General features: G+C 39.2%; 1 protein-coding gene across 7 annotated transcripts in view; it reads right to left on the bottom strand.

Moving 5' to 3' along the window:
• Window positions 1–351: 351 nt before the first annotated feature.
• Window positions 352–26,492, bottom strand: part of ADK (adenosine kinase) — a 553,898-nt gene continuing 527,757 nt past the window's right edge. For all 7 annotated transcript variants that reach the window (XM_038408746.2, XM_038408753.2, XM_038408749.2 and 4 more), the window contains one exon: window positions 352–1,529. In XM_038408746.2, the coding sequence (XP_038264674.1) occupies window positions 1,405–1,529 (125 nt within the window). In that variant the 3' untranslated portion in view covers window positions 352–1,404. The remainder of the gene's footprint in view (window positions 1,530–26,492) is intronic.

Raw genomic sequence — 26,492 nt, 5'->3', positions numbered from 1 at the left:
CTAGCAGAGAGTAGTCTCTGCCCTCAGAAGAATGCAAGACTGCATCTGTTTCTGACGCCCTTTGGTGGTTCATTGAACCTTAGCTACTAACTTCTCATCTGTTCTGTGGTGAGAACACTACACTGATGAGAAAATGCACAACCACTTCCTTCCTTAATGATGAGCAAATTCCTGAGACTGAACCCTGTGTCAGCCTGGACACTTAAAGTTGCAAATAAAATCTTAAGCTCCATCATATAATGTGGGTTGAGCACCTGCTTCCTGTCCCCTGGTTTAATAAGATCTGTGCAGGAAGGTTGAACGCACACTGCACTACTCTCGCTGTGTTCTTGGCAACAAAAGGTCAGGGAATTACTATATGACAATTTTTTATTCATCAATATCAAATTACAGAGCAAAGTAATGAAGGCAAGTCTCAGACAATCTCTTTGAATACTGTAATACAAATAAAATCCGGCATATTGTTTAATTATTCAAAGTAAATTACAAGTTTAAAAGTGTGCGTTTAAGAGATTCCATTTGGCATATCCTGACAAGATATCCTGCATAAATATTTCTGTACCTCATTTTCATTGTGTTTGTATCTTAATTAAATACAGCCTTTAAAAAGCTTACACTGAGGAGACAGATATAAAATGTACAGCTAGATCCTATCATGAGATCATGTCTCTGCCTCAAAATCACTGAGAGTGCCCGTCTTACTGGACAGTCTGATAGATGCAAATGAATTTACAAATTAAGGTCAGATCCTGCTAGAAAATAATGCCTGATCCAAACCCACAGACATCAATGGAAAGACTCTTAAGAATGGACTTTAGATGAGGCCTTTGAATTACTGGCAAAACATCTATTAACTTGATTGGAAACAGGACTGAGCAGATCTTGCATGTTATACTTACACAAGTAGATCCCTTGGGCCTGATTCTCTTCAAACTTACACTACTTTTAACACTGGACAATCACCATTGATTTAGGAAGAGTTATTATTGATTGACACCACTGTGAGATGAATGTCAGGCCTGCTGATTTTACATATGAATAAGATGAGCAGGATTTGGCGATGATGAAACACAAACGAGAGGTTTCTGTAGAAGTGTTTTAACAGAGTTAAGCAGCTGTGGCATCTACATGAAACTTCTCTTGTAATCTATGTAAATAATACAACTTTTCCACGTTGATAAGAGAATAAGCGTCACATAGCATTGTAATTAAGACTAGTGAGACATTATGGTGGTTTGAATAGGAAAATACCATAGCAATATATGTTTTGTATAGTATAAAGTGAACAGAAGTACAGAAGCCTTGATGCAGGTAATTGGGAGGGTGAGAAAGGGGAAGTAGGAAATATTTAGGCAGCAATCCCATAAACATAAGAGTTCCCTTGATTCCTCCAATTCACTGGTATCAGTGGAAGTCAGGCTTTTCTGGGAAAGTACAACCAGAACGCTTTATGATCACGCTGGCTGCATAATGTCCGGCTCGGATGCACTCTGTCAGCAGTCGGTCATAGACGAGCTGAGAGAGAAAGCCTACGGAACAAAAGAATGGAGAGAGAGTGAAGAAAATAGTTAGATTTTGAGTATATCATATAGTCCCTAATTTGGCAAAGGACTTAACATATGCTTAATTCTAAGCATGTTAGTAGTCCCACTGAAGTTAAATTTAAACTCAGGCCCATGCTTAAGTAACTTGCTAAACTGGGGTCTTATTTTTATTTAAAGCTTCCACCTGGTGGCTTCAAGCAAATGGTATAACTATCAAGGTTGTTTTTTTATTAGTGACTTCAAACAAAAAGGATCACACTCCCTAGTCCTCCCCTTCTTTGAGAGGGAGCTGCTGGTACCTCTAATCCCATTTAAAAAAGGAGAAGCAACTCTTCCTATTGGAGAGTTTCTGCTTTTCCTATCAGCTGCAGGCCCACCAACTTACCTCTGGACAATGTGCTCCTTTTGAGAAAGCAAACTGCTTAAGAGCATAAATGTTAACTTTATTCATAGATGTAGGTGTCCAAAGCAAAATCAAATGAGAAATTTTAAACTGATCAGAAAATTCAGATGGCAGCTGTTGTTCCCTACTCATTAGGGAAAGAGGAATCAAGATTTTAAAAACTGGGTGCCTTAAATTGAACTCTGTAGTTCGAACTTAGGTATCTAAATAAGTGGCCCCATTTTCCAGAATGTTGACCAGTCAGCACTTTTAAAAAATCAGGACACTTATCTAGCTACCAATGGCTAGCAACTACCATAACCACTGACTACAAAATCTGAAAGCAATAGGAGTTCAGCACTTTTGAAAATCAGCTCCACCTGTTTAAGTGCCTCTGTGTGGACTCAAAAGCCTAATTTTAATCTCCTTGGCTGGGGTTTTTCAAAGGAGCCTAAAAGAGCTAGGCACCAGTGGGAATTAGGTAAATAACTCCCTTAGGTGCTTTGAAAATCCCAGCTGCATTTTGAAAACTCTTGTCCTTGATCTGCATACATGAATCTGCAGAAAGCAACAACATGGTTAACAGATTGACAATACTTATTGCAGATAGGAAATAAAATACATTTGAAAAGTAGAGTTCAACATGGCTTGAAATGGGAAGAAATAAATTAAATAATCAGAACCAACCCCACAATATTTGGTAAACATTTTCTACTCTTACCAAGTAGTTTGACCTTTTGTAAAATGCATCTCAGATGTCACAGGTTGGGTTCTCCCTTTCCCATCCAAGCACAGGAGCAAAACCACCCTCAGCCAGTCAAGTCCACAATTAAGGTAAACCCAAACAGATTCTGTAAGGCTTTAACCCATCCTTTTATTCTTGACCTCCATTTTCACTCTTTAAAGTCCCCATGTCACGTTCAGGCTGCCTCTGTGTTTCGACAGTGCAAGATTAGTCTTAAATCACATCTCATAAAAGTAGCTCAAATCTACCATCTTCCGACTTATTCAGACTTATTCAGCTTAGTTACTATGAAAATAAACTACCTACATTTTAGTGCAATACTCTAAAGCCCTAAAGGAAGATTATTTTCATTTAACTTGTATTAAATATTTACTCCTCGTGGGATGTTCAACCCTACTTTAGAACACAATAAAAACATTCTATCTTGTGTAATAATGCCTCTTAGTAATTGAGAGATCAATTTATAATACAAAAACCACATGAAACACAAAGAATCTCCAGAACTGTGGACAATACCAATGAGCCAAAAAGACCACTGTCAGTGACTAAGTAGGTTCTAACCTCTCCCCGTCATAACCAACCGTGAAAAAAGGCTTAACTGATCCTCAATGTCATCTTTAAATGCCACTGACATGGAGAAAAGCAGGGCTTTTTATATAAAAGCCACAGGTTCTATTAGTCAAATACCACAGATTTTCCAATGGAATGCGTGAGATGCTGGAACGTAGGTGTTTTGGTTGAGAGCTTGACAATCATGAAAGATTCTGGGTGTGTTTTAAAAATCAGTATTTTTCCAGGGAAACCTGAGTCATAAGTTCGCTACAGTTTCACAGATATGACTTCACTGACAAACTCTGAAGCCATAAACGTAAGTGAAAGTCAGAAGTCTTCAATACATAAGGATGAGAGCCTTAACAAGTGAAGAGGAATTGTACCATGAGAACTGCCAACAATGGCAGTCTGAGGCTGACATACCCCCTGACTGGTGGCAGGAGGGTCCATCCAGCAACCAGGTTTGGATAATAGTTCTGAAATTCAAAACGCATGTCTGGTAGAAATCAGATGGTTTCTGAATAAGGCAATTAAAATAGTCTGCTCTCCATTAAGTTCACTTGTATTCTTAGTGGAACCTGTCCTGGATACACAGGGAATGTCAGTCACTACATCTGAACAGCCTGAGAGGCATGAGCTTGCCAGTGAGTTTCTGGGTGGTTAAAACTTGAGTGCTAGTGTGTCCATATGTAAAATTAGGCAATTAAGAATGTCCATTTCTAAATCAGTAAGTCTAAGAAATGTATTGTGCAGGCCTCGAAAAACACATACAACTCTCAACTTTGTAAAGAGCATGAGACCAGAAAGGGCTTTATATAAAAAAGAAAATCATACTCTTCGTTGAAGGTCAATACTTTGAATATTTATGAAAATAAGGAAACCAAGGTATGTGAAGGATCTTAAGAAATGAAATATCATTTAATATGAACTACCTCTAGGTCCTGACTGCCTTTCAGCTTACCACAGTTTTAGACCAGTGTATTTCCACTGACCTCAATGGAGCTACTCCTGATTCACACTGAAGTAACTGAGAGCAGACTCAAGATCCTACTTCAACTGCTATTTGTGTAACATGTAGAATCTGCTGTGGAAAGTTTGCCCCAGATCAATATCTAATCTTGAAACTTTCTTTTACAAATTATTTATTTTTTATAGGATTGACAAAGGAGAATGTCGCAGCATCAGAAGTAATATCGCATCAAGTAATAATACAAACACATAAATCACAAGCATATAAGTATAGCACATACTAAACATAGGCAGTTAGCAAAGTAGACCCTAGGGAAACACCAGAAAGCACTCTTGGTTTCGTAGAAAAACAAAGAACTCTGTCAGGCAGACTGCTTTAGCTGCAGAGTGGCCCTTTAAGTATACTCAATAAAAGGCAATCAAATTCAAATGTAATTCTGGGTTTGGGTTCTCCAGTGTGATATGTTCTGTACTGCAAATACTGTGGGACCTATCCAGTACTGCAGTCCTAGAAAAAGAAGGGCAAGAACGTACTGGAACACCATTAGTTCCCCCCAAAAGTGCCAGCACAGCATTCCGGAGCATTCCAGCATGACTCCAACCTTGGCCCGTATCCTCAGCCTCTCTCCATCCCCTATGTCCTGATTATGCGTCACTTGTTCTTAGTCCCACATGCGCATAGTGGGCATGGTTATCCTTCTGTGATTCTGGGTCATTGGACTGGCCTCTAAGGTGCAAGCAACTATTCTAAGTTATGCCAGGGCAGAGCCAGTTTCTTGGTTTCCCTCATGATCAGTGCAGTGCAAAGGTGGCACAACTCCCTCAGCTAGACCTGAGAATCTTGTATATTCTATCAAATCAACCTTAGGGAATACAATGCATCTTTGTCTAACTATTGTTTAGACTTATTTTCTAATTGCAGATGATAGGCACGGGAAGTAGGGATGCGGGCTTCAGCACCCCCAGGTTTTATTTGGGGCCACTGGCCCCACGCCCAGGGCTCCACTCCCCAGCTCAGGTCCCGGGGGCTGGCCCCGCTCCTCAGCCGCTTGCTCTATGCCCCTCCATCTAGGACTCCATTTCCCAACTACCGGCCACTGGCCGAGTGCCTGGGGCCCCACGCCCAGCCCCACCTCCTGCTCACATGTCTCCACTCCCAAGGCTCCACACCCCTGCCCGGGGCTCTGCTCCTGGCCCCACACCCACCCCCAGCTGTGGCCACAGCCTCGGCCCCCCTTACCTCTGTCTGGGTCCCCCCACCCTCCTCCCGGAGACACAGCCCTGCTCTCAGCCTCAGCTTTGGGGGGAAGGGGAGAGGCATGGACAGGAGTAAGGGGGGTGGCTTTCAGCACCCCTCCTATTAAAAATGTTCCAGCGCCACTGTGAGGATGATATTGCCAGTAGCATTTTTCCAGAGTCCAAACACGTGGATACATCGCACATTTTAATACAAACCTCTGCTGGCCACAGTGTTGGGGGAGGAACCAGAGTCAAGGCCCCACTCATTGCCTGCCCCTGCTCTACCACCTCTGTTTGGAGTGGGAATAGCAGATCTATGGTGATTGCTCTACCTCCCATACTATAATCAGTGATCTGGGTAGCTCATGCAGGGGAGTAAGAGGTGCCTTTTCCTCTGCACCCCTCCTTCTCCCCACAACACCCACACAGACATGTTGAACAAGTAACAATCTTACCCTTATTCATTACAACAACTCAGTTGGAATTGTGTTCAATAAAATGGTGTTTGAAACACCAAATTTTGTACCTCACAAGGGTATAAAACAAAAACAAAGATGTGTACAAATTCTCAGCCAATGGAAACGGTTATGGGAAAACATCAACAGCTTTAACGGCCCAATTTTATTTCCTAAAGAGAATTGCAGGGCTTCTATCTACCCAGGAGCTAAAATGCAGTTTGGCTCTGAAAAGTGTCTCTAATATCCCTGAGTACTATCTTTATTGTCTCTCAATGATTTCCATGCTGTCTATAGTCAATTTTACAAGTATTAAGACAGTTTTTCTAACTTCCAGCCCTGCAGACTCAACATGGGATATGAAAGTCAAGTTTGTTTCTTTCCTCCTGGCGTATTGTCATCAGACATAAAGCTTCTGCAGGTCAAATAAGGCCCTAAATGGAACCAGCATAATATTATTGTCTACCATTTATGCCCTCAGTGACACCTGTGATGTCATAGTCCCAACTGTCATCAAATGGTTTTGCATGGGTATAACTGACTGGAACCTAGAAAACCATGCTCTTGATGATCACAAGCAGCAATAAAATCCAGTTCACTCCCTTACAGCTTTATTAATACAATTCTGAAAAGACTGAGGGAGCAATAGCTGTTTTTACTTAGTTACTTTTGAGAGCAGAACTGAACTTCAGCATCATTAAAGGAAAACTGCATTAATTTTACGGTGGTCAGCTATATGGAAGTTCCAAACCCACTGTGTCAGGAGCAACTGTCACTATAATCAATGTATTTTAAAACGGTTTTGTTCCAAAATTACCATTGACATCTCTGAATAAGGGTCTAGTGCTAGTGCAATGACATCAGGAAGAGCTGAGATTTTAAAACAGTTTTGTTCTGCTTTAGTAATGGTTTAACAACACTTAAAACCAGCTTATATTGAAAGCCAAACATTTAATTTCAAATTGTAAACTTGACAATTTTAATGACTGTTAATTACTAAAGTTGGCTGGAAACTGGCTTAAAGTCTCTGACAGGGAGCTCCTGGGTTGCCATTCTTATAAGAACACTTTTTTTGAGATGGGTTCCCTCACCAGTATGTCACATTTTATACCTCCTTGCACCGTGAAAACTTTTTAATAAAATGCCCAAAGCAAAGTGAATTTTTTCCTTTAAATAAAGAAAGGTAGACAGAAAAAGCAATTATCATATGTGTCAGCTGGAAGACTAACAAACCCTACGCAAGAGCAGCATGATCCTTAAAATAAGTCTGCATCCTGCTCCTCCCAGATGTTTCTCCACCTCCAAATCAATCTAAAATAAAAATCTATTCTTATATGATTCCACTTGCCATTCAGGCCAGCAATGGCAAAAAGAATTAGGGAGGATGTAGTTTTAAGGAAGTAGTACTCTAGCATCAAACCATTTACAATCTTTTAGCCAATACCGCTGCACTTTTCTGTAAGTCTGTTAATGCTACTGGCATGGGATAATGTTATGGTAACACAAATCTGGTCAATTGTGATCAGCTGGTTAGCAAAGCTGGTGCCAAGAAATCAGCCAGCCAACCTAGATTCTGTAAAAGACATTGGCATCAGATGTTTCTGCAACATAGTCGCTGAACAACTGTACTTAGACATGCTGTGGTTCTCCTCCTTTTTTATTTCTGTGGCAGATGGTGGATATTACAGCCAAGAATTGGGGTAAGCCAGAAGCCCTGCCCATCTATCAAACTGATAGTTGGCTATTCTAAATAGAAATATTTTTTATTAAAGGTGTCATCTATGGGTTAAAGTATACGTTTAAAGTTTACTTTTCGCCTAAAAGTAAGATATAGGTCAGGGATTGGCAACCTTTGGCCTGCGACCCACCAGGGTAAGTCCCCTGGCGGGCTGGGCCAGTTTGTTTACCTGCCGCATCCGCACCTTCGGCCGATTGCAGCTCCCACTGGCCACGGTTTGCCGCTCCAGGCCAGTGGGGGCTGCCGGAAGCAGCACGGGCCAAAGGATGTGCTGGCTGCCGCTTCCGGCAGCCCCCATTGGCCTGGAGTGGTGAATCGTGGCCAGCGGGAGCTGCGATTGTCTGAACCTGCAGATGCGGCAGGTAAACAAACCAGCCTGGCCCGCCAGGGGACTTACCCTGGTGGGTCGCAGGCCAAAGGTTTACCTGGCGGGCCACAGGCCAAAGGTTGCCGATCCCTGATATAGGTATAGGGCAGTAATGCAAGGAGCCTACAGACACAAACCTGTAAGATACTAGTTTAAGCATTTAGTAGAAGGAAATTAGGCCTATAAACCTGAGCATAAGTAAGTTGACCAACAGTGACCCTAAGTCACAAGATGGCATAAGAGATAATTTTGCAATAAACAGTTCTGAAAGTCTGTATAAAATGCTAACAGGTAACTGCAAAAAGTCAGTTGATTCCAGTCTGGGTATTTTAGGATAGGAAAATTAGCAAATGCTTAACTGCAGGATTGCTATAGTAACCAATGGATGTATAAATTTAAGGTAATTAATATACTAACATGTAGAATAAGGATACCCCAACAATATGATGGTGAGGAAGTTAGTTACGAGCAAAGGAGCTTAAATGCTCACATGAATATTCATTGCAGCCATCAGATACTACAACAGGGCTAACCATGGCTTAGACCAGGGGTAGGCAACCTATGGCATGCGTACCACCTTTCAGTGGCACTAACACTGCCCGGGTCCTGGCCACCAGTCTGGGGGGGCTCTGCATTTTAATTTAATTTTAAATGAAGCTTCTTAAACATTTTAAAAACCTTATTTACTTTACATACAACAATAGTTTAGTTATATATTATAGACTTATAGAAAGAGACCTTCTAAAAACGTTAATGTATTACTGGCACGCAAAACCTTAAATTAGAGTGAATAAATGAAGACTCAGCACACCACTTCTGAAAGACTGCCGACCCCTGGCTTAGACAAGCGAGACCTTGATCCTACCGGAGTCTTTTGGAATGCCACAGATAGGTGGTGGCCCATGAGGTCCTAACCTGTCTCCCTGCCCTAGGTCTCCACAAGAATTGTGTGAGTATGCGTATGACAGGACACTGAATGTAAAGTTACTATTGGATTACTGTTACATTCTTGTTTGGCTTGGAACTTTTGTGTGTTTACAAATTGTGTTAATAAAACTACTTCAAATTCAAAAGCTTTTTCCTAAGTGTGAGTGTTGCAATTGTGCACATTGGGGTTTCCAGTTTAATCCTAAATAATAACTCTGGGTCTAATCTTGGAATTGAAACCTGTCAAACCTCAGAGTGTTAATCTGAGGGAATCAATTGGGAATTCTTAAACAATCAAGACACAATAATTAGAACAGGCAACACAGGTAGAATTTTAGCAATGCAGCTTGGCACATTGTTACAATATGTAAGACAAACCAGTGCTGGGCTAATTACAAATGAAAGAAAAAAAGTTACTCATCCCTCAACAAAATCATTTGTTTAAAACGTATATCTAACAAGTGGCAACCTTGCAGTCTCACTGTAGCTGAAAAGCACATTAGAAGTGCCTTTCTGATTATACCACTAGAGGAAAGTTTTAATAAAAACTAATTTAAACTACAAAAATCCCGAGTGGTTAACTGATTTTAGGGGGCTAAATTTCTAACATTCTAATTATCCTCTCATGGCTTTACTTAGTGTTTCACAACCATGACAGATGACAATGAAAAACTGCAGTTAAATTCATCCATCCTGACACCATGCTAAGCACTAGCTTCTCCCTCTCCAAGTAAAATCAATACCACATTTGAGTAAACATGTTTACAGCTTTATTAGGATGTCTTGCTTGTTCTGTAACAGCTACTTGAAGCCCTGGTAACAAATCGACAACTCAGATAAACCTAGAGAGCTGGGTAAGAGGCCCATCAATAAGGTTGTTATAAAAATAAATTGCAGGAGATCAGAAAGCTGGAACAATCAGCCTGGTAAATGTCAATATTTTTACTTCCACAGAATGACAAAACCATGAGATCACGAATAAAAGGTTTGGGAAGTCTATTTGCACTCTGTTTATAAAATGTTTTACACTTTTCACTGACTATATAAAAAACCTTGTTACAAAGCTTCTTATTTTCTAATCACCAGCATGAAGGCTGAAACAAGTATGCACTCAAGAGTAGCAGTGCTGTTATTGCTATCTCCTTTCCTCTTGTTTCCTTTATATTTAGTGCATGCAATGTCTTCAAGGATCACTCAGTTGTGTGTGCATTTTCCTCAGCCTGAGTTTATACAATCATTTATGGACGGACACTCACACAAACAATGCAACTTTGCACTGACTGGATGAATGTGGGTAAGCGATGGGGGCGGTTTTGCACTGCTTTAGTAGTCATTTCCTGCTGAAATGAAGGTGCTGAGTGCAGCTATGCTCTCGAGCAAAAGGAACTAAAAAAAACTATAAAAGAATACCTGTGAAACAAGGCTACAAGAGCAAAGGGCAGAATAAACCCCACATCATCTCTTATCTCAGCAATGAATCAGTTAATTTTTGCGAAGTATTTTTTTATTGCAAAGCATGTTTGTACTATTAATACCATCAATAAGTTTAATAAGCAGTTTACTAATGCTGGTGGCGTGAGGCATAATCATACTTCTCAGTGCCAGCCAGGATGCTTGTGCCCTACAGGGATTTTAGTGTTGCCACATCATCTCCCACCTTGATGCTTGTGTTGCGGGCCGGCAAGCGTAAACTGCAGCTGGAACTCTACAGGAGCTCTGCTGCTGAAGGTTGTTCAAAGGATGCACATATGGCCTTTGTCAAAGCCCAGTGAAGTCAATAGGAGTCCTTTCATTAACTTCAAGGTGCTTTGCATGAGCCCCTTAATCAGCTCATACCTTGGCTGCCCTGCACATGCCTAGAGATTACCACCCACCTCTGAGATTAGCAATATGCCCATATAAAACATTTTCCACTGACATAGCCTCCTCTCCTGGTAAAGTTTCCATAATCAGAGGACTCTGCTTGCGTCTATGCTTTTTTATGCCAGTGTAGAGACCTAGTAGTGAATCTGGCCACTTAGGGTATACCTACACTGCATTTTAAAATCATGGCAGGAAATCTCAGCCTCCATCTTCAGACCCGGGCTCACGCTACAGTACTAAAAACAGCTGTGTAGATGTTCAGGTTTGGGCTGGAGCTTGGACTGTGAAACCATCCCCCTGCCTGGGTTTCACAGCCCTACAATTTGCAATGTACAAAAAACAGATGAACCTAAAATCTCCTCTCAGAAATGTGTGATGGAAGGATATTTATAAGTCCTAAATGGTGATTGTCCCATCAAACTTTTCTTTTCTTTTCTTTTCTTTTCTACCTACTGATCTTTGAAGAAGTTCACTTTGGATCTGGCCCTGCTTAACCAGGATAAGGGAAAACAATTTGAGGGAAATGTATTTCACTGTCTCCAGGCTTCCAAAAGGTAATCTGAGCATTGCATCAGTTGCATTAAAACTTGGATACTTTCATCTGAAGTACCTTTTCTGGCTATCTGAAAAAAAAATTATCTCCAAGCTGATATTTCTCTGACTTTTTCTTAGCACACAAGTGAATTGTTTCTGGGAAGTTGGATAAAGTTCTCTCTTTTACCATTTTTGAGATATCAGAATGAAGACAAGTGGATTTTTAACAGTTCAGAAAATTTTCACGTGCTATTTATCTGCTTCAATAACCCAAACATGGCTCATGGTCCAGATACCATGGCAATGGGCATGCTATAAAAATAATGACTAGAAGAGAATTTGGTTCATTTCATGTAAAAAAGATAAAGTTATAAACATTACAAAATAGAATGCAAAATGCTACTTTCTGTTCAGTTTTTAAACACTTTTTGGGGTGGGGGGGATGATGCTCCTATCATCTGCTTGAGGAAATGAAATGCAAAGAGGTTGCATGAATGTAACATTATGGTTGAGATTTCACACGCACAAAAGCCAGGAAATTCGAAGTTATAGTTCCCACAGCAACCATAAGTCAGCCACACTGCAGTTTGCAAATACATTGCCAGACATTAAAGCATGCAGAGTGTAACAAAATAAAACCTTGTGCAAGGGGGATGACTTTTGTGGGCTGAAATTCTCTACCACAGCACTATATTAATAGAGCTTCTATGCAATGAATTCAAAAGGGTCATATTTAATGTCTTTTTTTTTTAATAACTACACTAAATTGACATGGCCAGGAAAAAGCCTCTTGTCAATTACTAAGAAGTGTCAATGGCAGTAGTGTTTATTAAGTATGGTAGGAAAGCGAGATAAGGCAACTTCTCAACTGCACACAATATTTTATTCTTTGTAGCCCTGATCCTGCAAAAACTTTTGCATATGCTTAACTTTGATATTGTGAGTAGCTCTGTTAGGATATAGATATTCAGGCCTGTCTGTAAAGGCCTATAATCTAAGAATTTAGGTGTATTCTTATCACTTAGCTAGTTATAGAGATATAAAAGAAAGAATCAAAATCACTGTCTGCTGGTGTAAGGTCCTTCTCTTACTGTGACAGTCTGAGGCCCTGTTCTTAGGCTAAGGCCTTTGGCTAAGCAGCAGAGGCAGCCATAAGCTGGGAAGCGAGTGGTCACATCCTCACATTCCAATCTAGTCACATTGAAATAAGGTGCTATTGGGCTGTTAGGAATACAATCCGTCCTGATAATGCCTATCGTCTCCAGAGAAAGGGAAAAAAAGAAAAGGAGTGCTTGTGGCACCTTAGTCTCTAAGGTGCCACAAGCACTCCTTTTCTTTTTTGCGAATACAGACTAACACGGCTGCTACTCTGAAACCAGAGAAAGGGAAGTGCCTAGAAGTCGTAAAAGGAAACTTAGTTTGATAGCATCCTGTTTGGCAAGAACTCACTTATCAATAGCTGGGATGTGAAATCCTCACTTCTGTATTGTTTTGTCATTATAGTTCCCACTTTGCTATTGTTTATTTGCATGGTCTCTGTCTGGTTCTGTGATTGTTTCTGTCTGCTGTATAATTAATTTTGCTGGGTGTAAACTAATTCAGGTGGTGGGATATAATTGGTTAAATAATCATGTTACAATATGTTAGGATTGGTTAGTTAAATTTCAGTAAAATGATTGGTTGAGGTATAGCTAAGCAGAACTCAAGTTTTACTATATAGTCTGCAGTCAATCAGGAAGTGAGTGGGTGGGGGGGAAATGGGAACAGGGAATGGGGGTGGGGAAATTGGAATCATGTTTAGCTAAGGGCAGGAATGGGAACAGGGACACAGGTAAGGCTCTGTGGTGTCAGAGCTGGGAAGGGGGACACTAAGGAAACTGGAATTAAGCTTGCTGGAAGTTCACCCCAATAAACATTGAATTGTTTGCACCTTTGGACTTTGGGTATTGTTGCTCTCTGTTCATGAGAGTAGGACCAGTGAAGTAAGTGGGTGAAGGAATAAGCCCCCTAACAAGCTCTACTGATTTCAGTGACACTACCCACAGTAGTAAAGCTAAGCATGTGCATACAAATATTTGCAGAATCAGTGCCCATGTGTTTAAATATTTTGCAGTAATTTTCACCCCAGCATGTCTCTGGGTGAAATCCTAGTTCCAATGAAGTGAATGGGGGTTTTTCTATCAACTTCACCTGTGCCAGGATTTCACCCTAGCCATATTCCCACCCAAGAAGTGGGTGCATTTCAGTGCTGGGGAAGGTGATATACACTATATAAAATTATAGTAGTCAGAATACTTCATAGATCATCCAGTCAATCCTCTTAGTGCTAAAGCAGGATATAAGTCCCCTTTAGAGGGCCTATCAGATATGAGATAGCTAATATATTTCAAGTATTTTATACTTCAATATGTTTTATATTTTATGATAATATAATATCAGCTTAATTTTATGCATCATCTCTCAGGGGACTATATCCTGCCGAGTCTCCCAGAGGAATCTGCTCGATTATCTAGTTTGACTAGTGCCTGTATTTCTACTCAGAATACATTAAAACAGTGCAAAAATATTACCAATATTCTGAGTGAGAGATAATAACTAATTAAAGTCACTGCTTTAACCGTCCATATAACATTTTCTTCATCATTACATGATTTTCTAATGGATGCCACATTAACATAAAATAAAATGTTACACTGACAGTAGGCGTGACAAAATATTTTTAAACACTGATTATTTGCTTTCAGACTTGAAGTCACATTGTGTCCCAGAACTAACAGAGCAAAAACTGGAACCTTATAATTTGTTATGAAAATCTACTTCTAATGCAAAATATTTTTAAACATACATAACACATATTCAGTTTTCGTTTCCCATCAAGTCTGTCTAGAAAGTCATGAAGAATAATGTCTGTCCTTTAAGGCCTAATTCTGCAAGGTAATGAGCGTTCTACAATGCTGTTGATATCAATGAGAACTGACAATGCTCAGCACCTTGACAGATCAGGCCCTAATTCTGCCAAACCAAGAACTGTGGGGCATTTTATTCCATACACACATCCCTTTTAATGCATTAAAAATTAAATGTTACTTTCAAAATGAGCGCAGATGAATTAGCATTTAGTTTATCTTGCACTTATTTCTTCACATTGTTTTCTAAAGCATATGTGTTTTGTGTAATTGGAAATTAAAATTTTTAATTTACTGTATTTTAATAAGATGAAATACAGACAAGACAGTAAAACCAAAGAGTTGAATACCTGGATCCCAGTGGAAAGGTGATAAGTAAGAAAAACAGATAGGACTGTACTGAAATTGCACTTGGAGAATAGTTCATGGCCGTGTACATATACCAATAAAGTATAACGTATTACTTTCAAATAAAGCTTTCATGATTGCAAACATCTGATTAGTTTTCATTATAATTTATATTTAGGAATTTGTACAGTCTGAAACAGTGAGGTAAATAGAAAAGGGAAATATGCAGTGTTTTTTCGGAGTGACGTGTTTATTTTTATATTATGCTTTTTAAAAAAGTGGTGGCAATTCAAACAGTATGGCAAATTTCTAAATTGTGCCAATTCCAATGTTGAAAGTGCATAGTGGTGGCTGACTACAACATTTATCAGAATAATAGTGCACCTCCAGCAGTGACAGAGAAAAATCCACTATGAAGGCATAATTTGACAATATTCTAGTTTACAGAAGATCAGTTATAGAGACAGAGGGGGCATCTAATAGCCTCGTTTTAGATGTGGCATTTATCTTTGTGAGTTAAGGATGACATCATAACACATGAGCAGTACAGTAATGAACAAAGCTGAGACTTCTGACAAGTCATCCCCTTGGAAGTGAAGACTGATGCCCTATCTATAGCTGAGTTATTATACTGGTGTGTGCTGTTTATACAACAGCAGTGTTAAAGACGTGGAAAATGGGTTGTCAGTCAAAATGCTTATAATATTAAAAGAGTATTTTTATTTCAACACTTCATATATTATCAACTATAATTTCAACAACAAGATTGCTCAGAGGCAATTAGCCGCCCATGTTGTATAAATGAAGACACAATGGGCACTGATTTTTGTTAGAACATTTATCTTCACTCCGAAGGAAAGACAGAATAATGCACAAGTAGTGTCCCCTCACCTCTTTCCTTATGAAGATACATTTTATAACAGAAATAAGCCATTGCATGTTACATATCAATATATATTTAATTGCTAACACAACAATCATACTGCCAGCTGGCAAATAAAGTTGTATCTTAGGGCTATGGTAGCATCAGAGGGCTGTATTTCATGGTTGTGACATTATATCCATGAAATGTGTCTTTTTAAAATGTGTTTGAAAAAACTGTGACAACTTTCCATGGTATTTTAACCAATTAAAATAGCTATACACAGATGAACTAAATGCCACTGTATAGTGATTAAGTAGTCTCTGATGTCACAGTTCTGCCACTCAACAATGAATTGTTCCTAGTTTCTGAAACTTGATTTCATGACATCTAGAATTGTTTTTCTTGTATGTCTGTCTATGTTACAGAAACAAACACATAAGAAGCAAAAGGATATGCTGTGCTCACTACAATTTTAGTAAAAACATGGTTTTTGTTTATAACTTCGTAATATCATACAAATATAGTAAGTACAGGAACTTTTGAATAAGGCCACAAACTCATTCATCTCAGAGTTTTTATATCACAAACCACTGAAACTACTGTTTGTTGACCATGCCAAAAGAACTTTCTGATGTGTAATCTCACAGCTATCTTGTGTAGCACTCTCTAGTGATATCTACAGTATATATGTATACGCACGCACACAAAATGCCATCACTTTAAAAGCAAGAAGGATGTATGGGTCTCTTCAAGATGAAGCACATTCATGCACCATGTCGAAATTACTGTGAGAGGAGGGAATTTCCATGGCTGCCTGTGAAAGCTTCACTTTTGGTTCAGTCAGTTTCTAAACCATCCTAAGAGCTCTCAGAAAATGGTGGAGGCTGGGATTTTCAAAGGAGCTTAAAAGAGTTAGGTGCCCAATTTCCATGGACTTTCAGTAAGATTTGCGCACCTAACTTCCTTAAACTTCTTTGAAAATCCTGCTGGAAGCCAAACTATATTTTTCAAGCTTCTTGGATTCTCCATGCAGGAGGGAATGCCTGGAGCCATGGACAATAAAGGGGAAGGGATGCAGATTGGGATAAATAAAGAGCTCATAAGAGATTTTCTGACTAATTTGAATGAATTCTAAATGATGAATGAATAGCCTGATGCTATTCACCCCAGGGTGCTGAAGGAATTAGTTGAAGAAATCTCAGAGCCACTGGTGATACTTGCAAATTCATAAATGACAGGAGAGGTCCCATGGTTATATACCATGCTATAAAATCCCTCCTGGCCAGAGGCAAAATCCTTTCATCTGTAAAGGGTTAAGAAGCTAAGGTAACCTCACTGGCACCTGACACAAAATGGCCAATGAGGGGACACGATTCTTTCAAATCTAGAGCAGGGGGGACAAAGGTTTTGGGCTGTCTGTGTGATGCTTTTGCTGAGAACAGATCAGGAATGCAGCCTTACAACTCCTGTAAAGTTAGTAAGTAATCTAGCTAGAAAATGTGTTAGATTTTCTTTTGTTTAATGGCTTGTAAAATAAGCTGTGCTGGAGGGAATGTATATTCCTGTTTTTGTGTCTTTTTGTAACTTAAGGTTTTGCCTAGAGGGATTCTCTATGTTTTGAATCTGATTACCCTGTAAGGTATTTATCATCCTGATTTTACAGAGGTGATTTTTTTTTTACCTTTTCTTTAATTAAAATTCTTCTTTTAAGAACCTGACTGATTTTTCATTGTTCTTAAGATCTAACAGTTTGGGTCTGTGTTACCTTTACCAATTGGTGAGGATTATTACCAAGCCTTCCCCAGGAAAGGGGGTGTAGGGTTTGGGGGGGATATTTTGGGGGAAGACATCTCCAAGTGGTCTCTTTCCCTGTTCTTTGTTTAAAACGCTTGGTGTTGGCAGCATAGTGTTCAAGGACAAGGCAAAGTTTGTACCTTGGGGAAGTTTTTAACCTAAGCTGGTAAGAATAGCTTAGGGGGTCTTTCTGCACATCTGTACCCCAGAGTTCAGAGTGGGGAAGGAACCTTGACAGGTGGCTAGGGGGAATGCGCTGGACATAATACACCTGGCCTTTAGCATGACTTTTGACATAGTCCCACATGACATTCTCATAAATAAGTTGGAGAAATGCAGGTTCAGTAGAACTATCATTAAGTAGATACATAATGGGTTAAACAACCGCAAACAAAGACTATTAATGAAATGATGTCATATTGGAAGGAGGTCTCAAGTGGGGTCCCACAGGTATCTGTTCTAGGTCCAGTGTTATTTAATAATTTTATTAATGACCTGGCTGTAGGAATAGAGACCATACTGATCAAATTTGCAGAAGATACAAAGCTGGGAGTGAGTTGCAAGCACTCTGGAGGATAGAGCTAAAATTCAAAGGGATATTGATAAATAGGAGAACTGGGCTATAGACAATAAAATTCAACAAATACAAATGTAAGGTGCTACACTTAGGGAAGAAAAACAAATGCACAAATTCAGGATGGGGGATAACTAGTTTGGCAGCAGCACTGCTGAGAAGGATCTGGTTGCTGTATTGGCTCACAATCTCAACATGAGTCAACAATGCAATGCTCTTGAAAAAAAAAAGCAAATGCAATTTTGGGTTGCATTAACTGAGGCACAGCATGCAAATCACAGGAGGGGATAGTACCACTCTACTTGGTGCTGATTAGGCCTCAGCTGGAGTACTGTGTCCAATTCTGGTCACCGCTGTATAGAAAGGATCTAGAGAAACTGGACAGGATCCAGAGGCCGAGTGACAAAAAAAATCAAAGAGATGAAATCCAAGCCATATGAGCAAAGGCTGAAGAAATTGTGTATGTTTAGTTTGGAAAAGTGGATGTAAGGGGGGATATGATAGCAGTATTCAAATACTTGAAAGGCTGCCATAAGAAAGATGGAGAAAAAGTGTTCTCTTTTACCACAGAGGGTAGGACAAGAGACAATGGATTCAAACTAAGCATAGCAGATTTAGATTAAATTTTAGGAAAAACTTCCCAACTCTAAGAACAGTAGGACAATGGAACAAATTGCCTAGGAAAGTCATGAAATCTCCTTCACTGGAGCTTTTCAAAAGGAGGCTGGATAACCATCTGTCATGGATGGTTTAGACAAAACAAATCCTGCATCTTAGCAGGGGATTAAACTAGATGACCCTTGTGGTCCCTTCTAACCCGATGGTTCTATGACTCTATGGCAGCAGCTTTAAAAATGTTGGATTTCATTCTGCTTTCACTTACACCAGTGGTGAAACTACTGATTTCAGTGAAGTTATTCCTGATTTACACTGGTTTAATACAATCAGTCCCTTTGGTTTTATGTTAAACAACTTCTTGGAGCAACATTTATACCATTGAAGTAATGATGTGCTAAAGCTATCCCCTCGAAGGGATTATGTAGTCTGCATAAGCCTGTTTATACATTTGATGTATTTTACATATTCAGAGCAATTTAAAAAGAAGTCAATAATGTACAAATTAGTGCTGTCGATTAATCGCAGTTAACTCATGCAATTAACTCAAAAAAATTAACCGCGATTAAAAAAATTAATAGCAATTAATCAGTTTTAATCGCACTGTTAAATAGAATACCAATTGAAATTTATTAAATATTTTAAATGTTTTTCTACATTTTCATATATATTATATTCTGAGTTGTAATTGAAATCAAAATGTATATTATTTTTAATTACAAATATTTGCACAGTAAAAATAAAAAACAAAATAAACCATATTTTTCAATTCACCTCATACAAGTACTGTAGTGGAATCTCTGTCGTAAAAGTTCAACTTACAAATGTAGATTTTTTTGTTGTTACACAACTGCACTCAAAACCAGAGCCTACAAGTCCACTCAGTTCTACTTCTTGTTCAGCCAATCGCTAAGACAAACAAGTTTGTTTACATTTACAGGAGATAATGCTGCCCTCTTCTTATTTACACTGTCACCAGAAAGTGAGAACAGGCATTTACATGGCTCTTTTGTAGCTGGCAGTGCAAGGTATTTACGTTCCAGATATGCTAAACATTCGTATGCCCCTTCATGCTTTGGCCACCATTCCAGAGGACATGCTTCCATGCTGATGATGCTCGTTAAAAAAATAATGCATTCATTAAATTTGTGACTGAACTCCTGCGGGGGGAGAATTGTATGTCTCCAGCTCTGTTTTACTCATATTCTGCCATATATTTCACGTAATAGTAGTCTCGGATGATAACTCAGCACATCCGACGAAGTGAGCTGTAGCTCACGAAAGCTTATGCTCAAATAAATTTGTCAGTCGCTAAGGTGCCACAAGTACTCCTTTTCTTTTTGCAGATACAGACTAACTCGCTGCTACTCTGAAATCAGCACGTTGTTCATTTTAAGAATACTTTCGCTGCAGATTTGACAAAACACAAAGAAGGTACCAATCTGAGATTTCTAAAGATAGCTACAGCACTCAACCCAAGGTTTAAGAATCTGAAGTGCCTTCCAAAATCTGAGAGAGACGAGGTGTGGGGCATGCTTTCAGAAGTCTTAAAAGAGCAACACTCCAATGTGGAAACTACAGAACCCAAACCACCAAAAAAGAACATCAACCTTCTGCTGGTGGCATCTGACTCAGATAATGAAAATGAACATATGTCGGTTCGCACTGCTTTGGATTGTTATCGAGCAGAACCTGTCATCAGCATGGACGCATGTCCCCTGGAATGGTGGTTGAAGCAGGAAGGGACATATGAATCTTTAGTGCATCTGGCACATAAATATCTTGCGATGCCAGCTACAACAGTGCCACGGGAACGCCTGTTCTCACTTTCAGGTGATATTGTGAACAAGAAGCAGGCAACATTATCTTCTGCAAATGTAAACAAACTTGTTTGTATCAGCAATTGGCTGAACAAGAAGTAGGATTGAATGGACTTGTAGGCTCTAAAGTTTTACATTGTTTCATTTTTGAATGCAGGGGTTTTTGTACATAATTCTACATTTGTAAGTTAGACTTTCATGATAAAGAGATTGCACTACAGTACTTCTAATGGGGGAATTGAAAAATACTATTTCTTTTGTGTTTTTACAGTGCAAATATTTGTAATAAAAATAAATATCAAGTGAGCACTGTACATTTTGTATTCTATGTTGTAACTGAAATCAATATATTTGAAAATGTAAAAAAATCCAAAAATATTCTATTGTTTAAAATCGCAATTAATAGTGATACTTTTTTTAATTGCTTGACAACCTTAGTACAAATATAGAAAATATTACATTGTTCTGAAATCATATCTGGATGTTAACTTACAGAGAATCATTTATGTTAGTCACAAAAAAGAGGCCAACCTTTGCATAGGTGAGGGACACTTGGCAACTTGCCAGCAGTTCAAAGGCCAGATGTAATTTGTAAAGGCATTCAGATCAAGGGAGAGGATCACAAACTGGGACCTGCATTCTCCACAGGCCTTACCTCTATATTAAAGATGAGGGCTTTGGCTTTATTTTGGCCCATGTGGCAACAAGAATACAACAAAAGACAGGAAAATATATCCAATAAATCCTGTGTATCTCAAAATGATAAGCTAAAGCAAGATTCAATGAGGCACACAGAAGATACGTAGGAGGACAGACTATTCCTGTTGTGTCAAGTACTAACTTCGATATGAATTGTGTTCTGATGGCTGATACAGTAGCTGTCACTGAGCAAGACTGATGCTATGTTTCATTAAAAGGAGAGAGATAATTGTTTATTCTGCAAGCATGTACACCGAAGCAGGATTTCTCTTTGTAGTTTTTAAACTATAGGTAACTTCTTCCTGGGATCTGTCTCTATGTTAAAGCTATCAATTGGATTTTGAAAATGACAACGGGTGGGAGCTGATGACTATAGCTTTGATACCGACAGAAGTAAAATGCTCTGGCTAGTACTTGGCATCTCACAGTACTTAATGAGGAGCTGCTTTTATCTCAAGAATGTTGGCCCTTGCAAGTGGCATAAGATTTTTTATCACATGGCTATAATGTTACTGCATATATTCTGTCACTGCTGCATTAAACTCTTTAAAAATGATTTGTAGTTACAGTTCATACTCTAGCACTTTTCTTACAGCATACAATGAAATCACATAAAATTAGCTACAACATTTGTTAGAGAACCTGTAGAACATATTGATTTTGCACCTTTTTCTGTCCCTTTGCTATGATTTTTCTTCCCAATTCCATTTAGTGGACAGAGACGAGGGGAGAGGTTTTGCAGGGAACAATGACAGTGATTGTTACGAAATATTCTCACTGTTTTCATTTGTTACTGCGACAATGTCAAAGAGGATTCCAAATGGCAAACAGACCTACTCTGACAAAACAGCAGGACAGCAAAAAGGAGTTCTCTTGATCTAGGAAATTAGGAAAGCACATTGAGCTCAAAATGATATAACTGTTCCTATTTCCAATATGCACTGCCATTACATGGGCTTTGCAACACACGATTAGGGCTGTTCAAGATGGGACTGGCTAAATAATAAGGAAACCTCTCCAAGCACTACAGAATCAGGCTGTAATTTCATTCTGGGGGCCCTGGTGACATAAACCATGTTAGCAAAGCTCAAGTGATTTGTCAATGTCACCAGAACCTGAGGTGGAATTACAGCTTTACTTTACGGGTGTTTCAGGGATTCATTTCATATTAGAAATGGAAATCTGGTGTGCTTCTGCAAACCACTAGAGGTGCTGAATTACTGTAAAGCTGCTTGTCGTGCCTTAAGCTAGTAAAAGGATGTGGTGCTGCTGAAAACCACTGGAGGCAGCAGAACTGACGGTAGTGTTCAGAGAAGTGTTTCAAAATAATGATACATTTTAGTAGCTTTTAAAATTCAGTTTCTTATGGGACAGTCTGGACAATGGGTAACGTGGTTTTCTGCCTGCAGATGGAAGCAGGGAATTCAGTGAAATGTTTGATGTCAAACCCTATCAAGACAAGTTCCACTTAGAGAATCCAGTTCATTTTTTGTCTCTAGTTGCTTGGCTGAGCAGAGCTTTGAGCTACTTACACTAGGAGACTTGAGGCCTCATTTTTAGAGGTGCTGAACACCCAGAATTCCAGTTGAAGCCAATGTGAGCTACAGGTGCTCAGAAACTTTTAAAAAATCTTTCATCTCAATGATTTTAAAATTTACTGAACTTCAGTAGTTAGATTCTTTATAGAGAAAAAAATACATTTCTGATTTTTGCCTTTTCCCACCTTTCTTGTCCCTAAAGCTATTTGGGAGGAACAGCCATCCATCCTTGCATTTCTGGTTATTCACCGAGGCCAACTTTTTCTTGCAATCTTGTGGGCCCCAGAACTAGATTCCACCTCAGTTCCCCATGTCTGTGGACATTAGTGGCTTAGCTTAAAGGTTTTCAAGGCACATAATGCATTCTATCACCCTGACCACTTGGGGAAAAAAACAGACTCCCTGAATGCACTCTTTAGTTTCCACCATGGCTGACACGACCCTGTCTCAGCCACTAGCTCAAGCAAAGGCCTTTGATCCAGCAGCCCACGGCTCAGCCATGGTAATTATCCATTCCCAGAGAAGTATGGTGAGCTCTGCTGAGAGGATTTTGCTTCCTTTAATTTGAAAAACCAGCCATGTTTTCCAGTCTCTAATACAACTATGAGTGCATTTTACGAGTCAACAGATGGGATTTGAAGCATTTTTCTATAAGGAAATTAAAAGCTGAATTAAAATCGTATACTGAGGCGTCAGGTGTATCAATACACATGACCTTTTAAAGTAAGGAGTATTGAAAAGATAGAACAAAACTTTCCCTTATAAAAAAAAATTGGGTAGGACAGTAATTCAACATCTGGCTCCATGGCTTGAGGTAGGGACTATAAATGTCAAATAATACAACTACTACCACCGCCACCATAATATAGGATCATCTCTTGTGACTAGATCATAGAAGGCTGTATCTTCCACAAATAATTTTTTAAAGGGAAGATTTTTTTTTTATAGATAGCACAGAGATTGTTTCCAGTGGAACACAGATCATATCAGTCCCGTAGTCAATATAGTCCACTTTCCCATCTCTGAGGATAGCCAGTATCAGAGGCTTCAGATGAAAGTGAAAGAAACGATGTTATGGACAATTATAGTGTAATTGCCAAAAGGGGAAGTTTCTTCCTAATCCCCATTAATGAGTGGTTGGCTCATGCCTTGAAGAGGGAAGGACTCTTAATTTTTTTATCCTCTCTAATGTGGATGTTCTCATTATTTATATAAAATTTTAGTTCCCTTTTGAACCTACTAAGTGCTCAGTCTCAATATCTTGTGGCAATGAGTTCCATTGACTAAAAAGTACACATTTCTGTGTGGGGACATTTCAGGGTCACTGAATGTCCCTGGAACAGAAGAAAGAATTATTGCTATGTAATTCCCAGCATCAATCCTAGTGTTGCCATTAAAGATACATATAACATTTGCTCCTCCCGAGCACCCAGTATATTAAATGATTTTAATGAGACTGTGTACATGTGTTAGCAGATCAGCCACTACATGCTTAAGCTCCTTCAGGACATGTGGATTTCTTATTCTTTAATTTATCAGTTTGTTCCAGCCTTTTGATGCCTCAATCACTGATATCTCATCTTTACTATCAGAAAAAGACTGGCCCAGAAAAGGTTTTTCCCTCCTACTCTCTGTGGTGAAGAATGAGGAAAAGTAATAACTCAGCTTCTCTGGAATGCCCTTATCCTCCTTATTTGCTTCCTTTATTCTCCGGTAATCCAGCAGACACCAATTCCTCTCAGATTTTCAGCTTCTGATTTATTTAAATAATTTCTTATTTATTTTTATTTCTTCGGTAATTTCCTAATTTCCTTCTTAGATTTTACCTGTCACAAGAGATGCTCCATTCTATTAGTCTCCTAGGGTTGGATTTCCAATTTTTGACTCCAAAAAGCATGTGAACTTTACCATCTAACTCTATTTTTACTTCTTGGTTTAGGCTTATATTTTCTGAAGTTCCCTTTCCAGAGTTTAATGGCCCTGGGCTAGTTTGGGTACAATTCCTTTGCTGAGGATGCTGAACAGGTCAGGAAATATTAAATTATTGGATGATTTTGTGAAAGTTGATTCTCTAAACTGGGAGAAGTGTGTTGCTGTTTGTATGGATGGTGCTGCTGCTATGAGAGGCAATAAGAGTGGTGTTGCAGCAAGAATATGAGCCATAAACCCATAGGTAATTGTAACACACTGTATGTTGCATCGCTAGGCCCTTACATCAAAGAAAATGGAACCTGAATTACATGATATGCTAAATGGAGCTGTGACAGTTGTGAATTTTGTAAAGTCCTGGCCTTTGAATTCATGTCTTTTTGCAAAGCTTTGCTAAGAAATGGGTGCTGGACATGACAAATTATTGTTTCATACAGAAGTGTGTTGGGTACCTTGCGACAGAGTGTTGCAAAGAGTTTTTGAGCTTTGCAAAGAGCTGCTGGGTTTTCTTTCTGTGCACAATCCCAAGATCGCCACACGCTTTTCTGACCCAATATGGATCGCGCAGCTTGCATACCTGACAGACATTTTTAACTTGTTGAATGCGCTGAACCTGTTCACACAAGGGGGCAGTACAATCATACTTGAGGTGAGTGACAAGAGTGCAGCATTTCAGAAGAAAGTAGAGATTTGGAAAACTAGGCTGAGCAGTGAAACATCAGATCTGTTCCTGCTTTTGAAAGAATTTCTGGATACTCACAGAATGACAATTGGCTGTGAGAGAGACAGGATCGTTGGTCACCTTTCAACTTTGGCTGAGCACTTCACTGTTTACTTTAAAAATATCAACACAGAGGAATATGATTGGGTTTGGGATCCGTTCTCAACTTTTGCTATGTCATCTCGCCATTTGAGTGCAAAAGCAGAACAGGAGCTGCTCGAACTACCTGTGCCCACACACTGAAAATTAAGTTTCAGGAACAGAGATCTTGCCAGTTTTGGCCAACTATTGCTGCAGAGTACCCAGTTTTAGTTACAGAAGCAACGAAAATGTGGCTACCTTTCCCAACAATACATATATGTGAAGCACCATTTCTGCCATGCCAGCTATGAAGACAAAGGGTCTCGACTGGAAGTGGAGAGTGATTTACGAGTTTGCTTGTCAACCATCACACAAAGGATAGATAGACTCTGCAATAAGAAACAGGCCCACCCATCGCACTGATATCTATAAGTACTCTTCTACTCTTTTTCTTAAAGCATCACTAACAGTACGTGTTTATACAAAGTACACAGATACTTTTGTCAATCAGTTTCTCGCTGGGGGGGTGCATGATTAACATTCCATTTGAAAAGGGGTCAGTCAACAAAAAAATGTTTGAGAATCTCTATCTTAGTCTGTGCTTCCAGTAAGTTATGGTCTAATGGGACACTTGCTGCTATTAATCAGGGCTAGTCTACTCTAGAAAGTTAGGCCGGCTTAACTATATTGCTCAGGACTGTGAAAAATTTCACTCCCTCTGCAATGTATTTAAGCTGACCTAAGCCCTGGCATAGACACTGCTAAGTCAATGGAAGAATTCCTCCATCAATTTAGCTACCAGCTCTTGGAGAGCTGGATTTACTAAAGCAACAGAAGAACACACTCCATCGCTGTAGTGAGTGTGTACACTACAGCAGCACAGCTATAGCGCTGCAACTGTGCCATTCTAGAGTTTCTAGTGTGGCCTTCAATAGCATGTCACTGCACTATATAAATGCTACAATCAGCTAGGGAATTTTTGGATTGGATTTTTTATTGGCTTATATTGAGTCATTTTGAAAGTAGGCACAGACATAACATCCTCTTTTTTTAGGGCTTATGCCAAAAATTAGTCAATTTGCAAATGAATATTAAGCAGTGCCAGATAATATTCTAGTCTAGTTTTAAAAAGTTAACCCTTTATATTATTTTCTGATCTCCAAACAACTAGACTGGAAACAGATGTTCTAGAACAAAATGACATGATCAGAAGACATTACACTCAATTATTAAAATGCTATTTAATATTCACCACAACCTGTTTTAAAGAACAACAATGTGTTAAAA

This window comes from Dermochelys coriacea, chromosome 7, assembly GCF_009764565.3.
Source record: "Dermochelys coriacea isolate rDerCor1 chromosome 7, rDerCor1.pri.v4, whole genome shotgun sequence".
In the NCBI taxonomy this organism is placed as follows: Eukaryota; Metazoa; Chordata; order Testudines; family Dermochelyidae; genus Dermochelys; species Dermochelys coriacea.
Note: the sequence above shows the minus strand (reverse complement) of the source record. Positions and strands in the feature narration are given on the sequence as shown.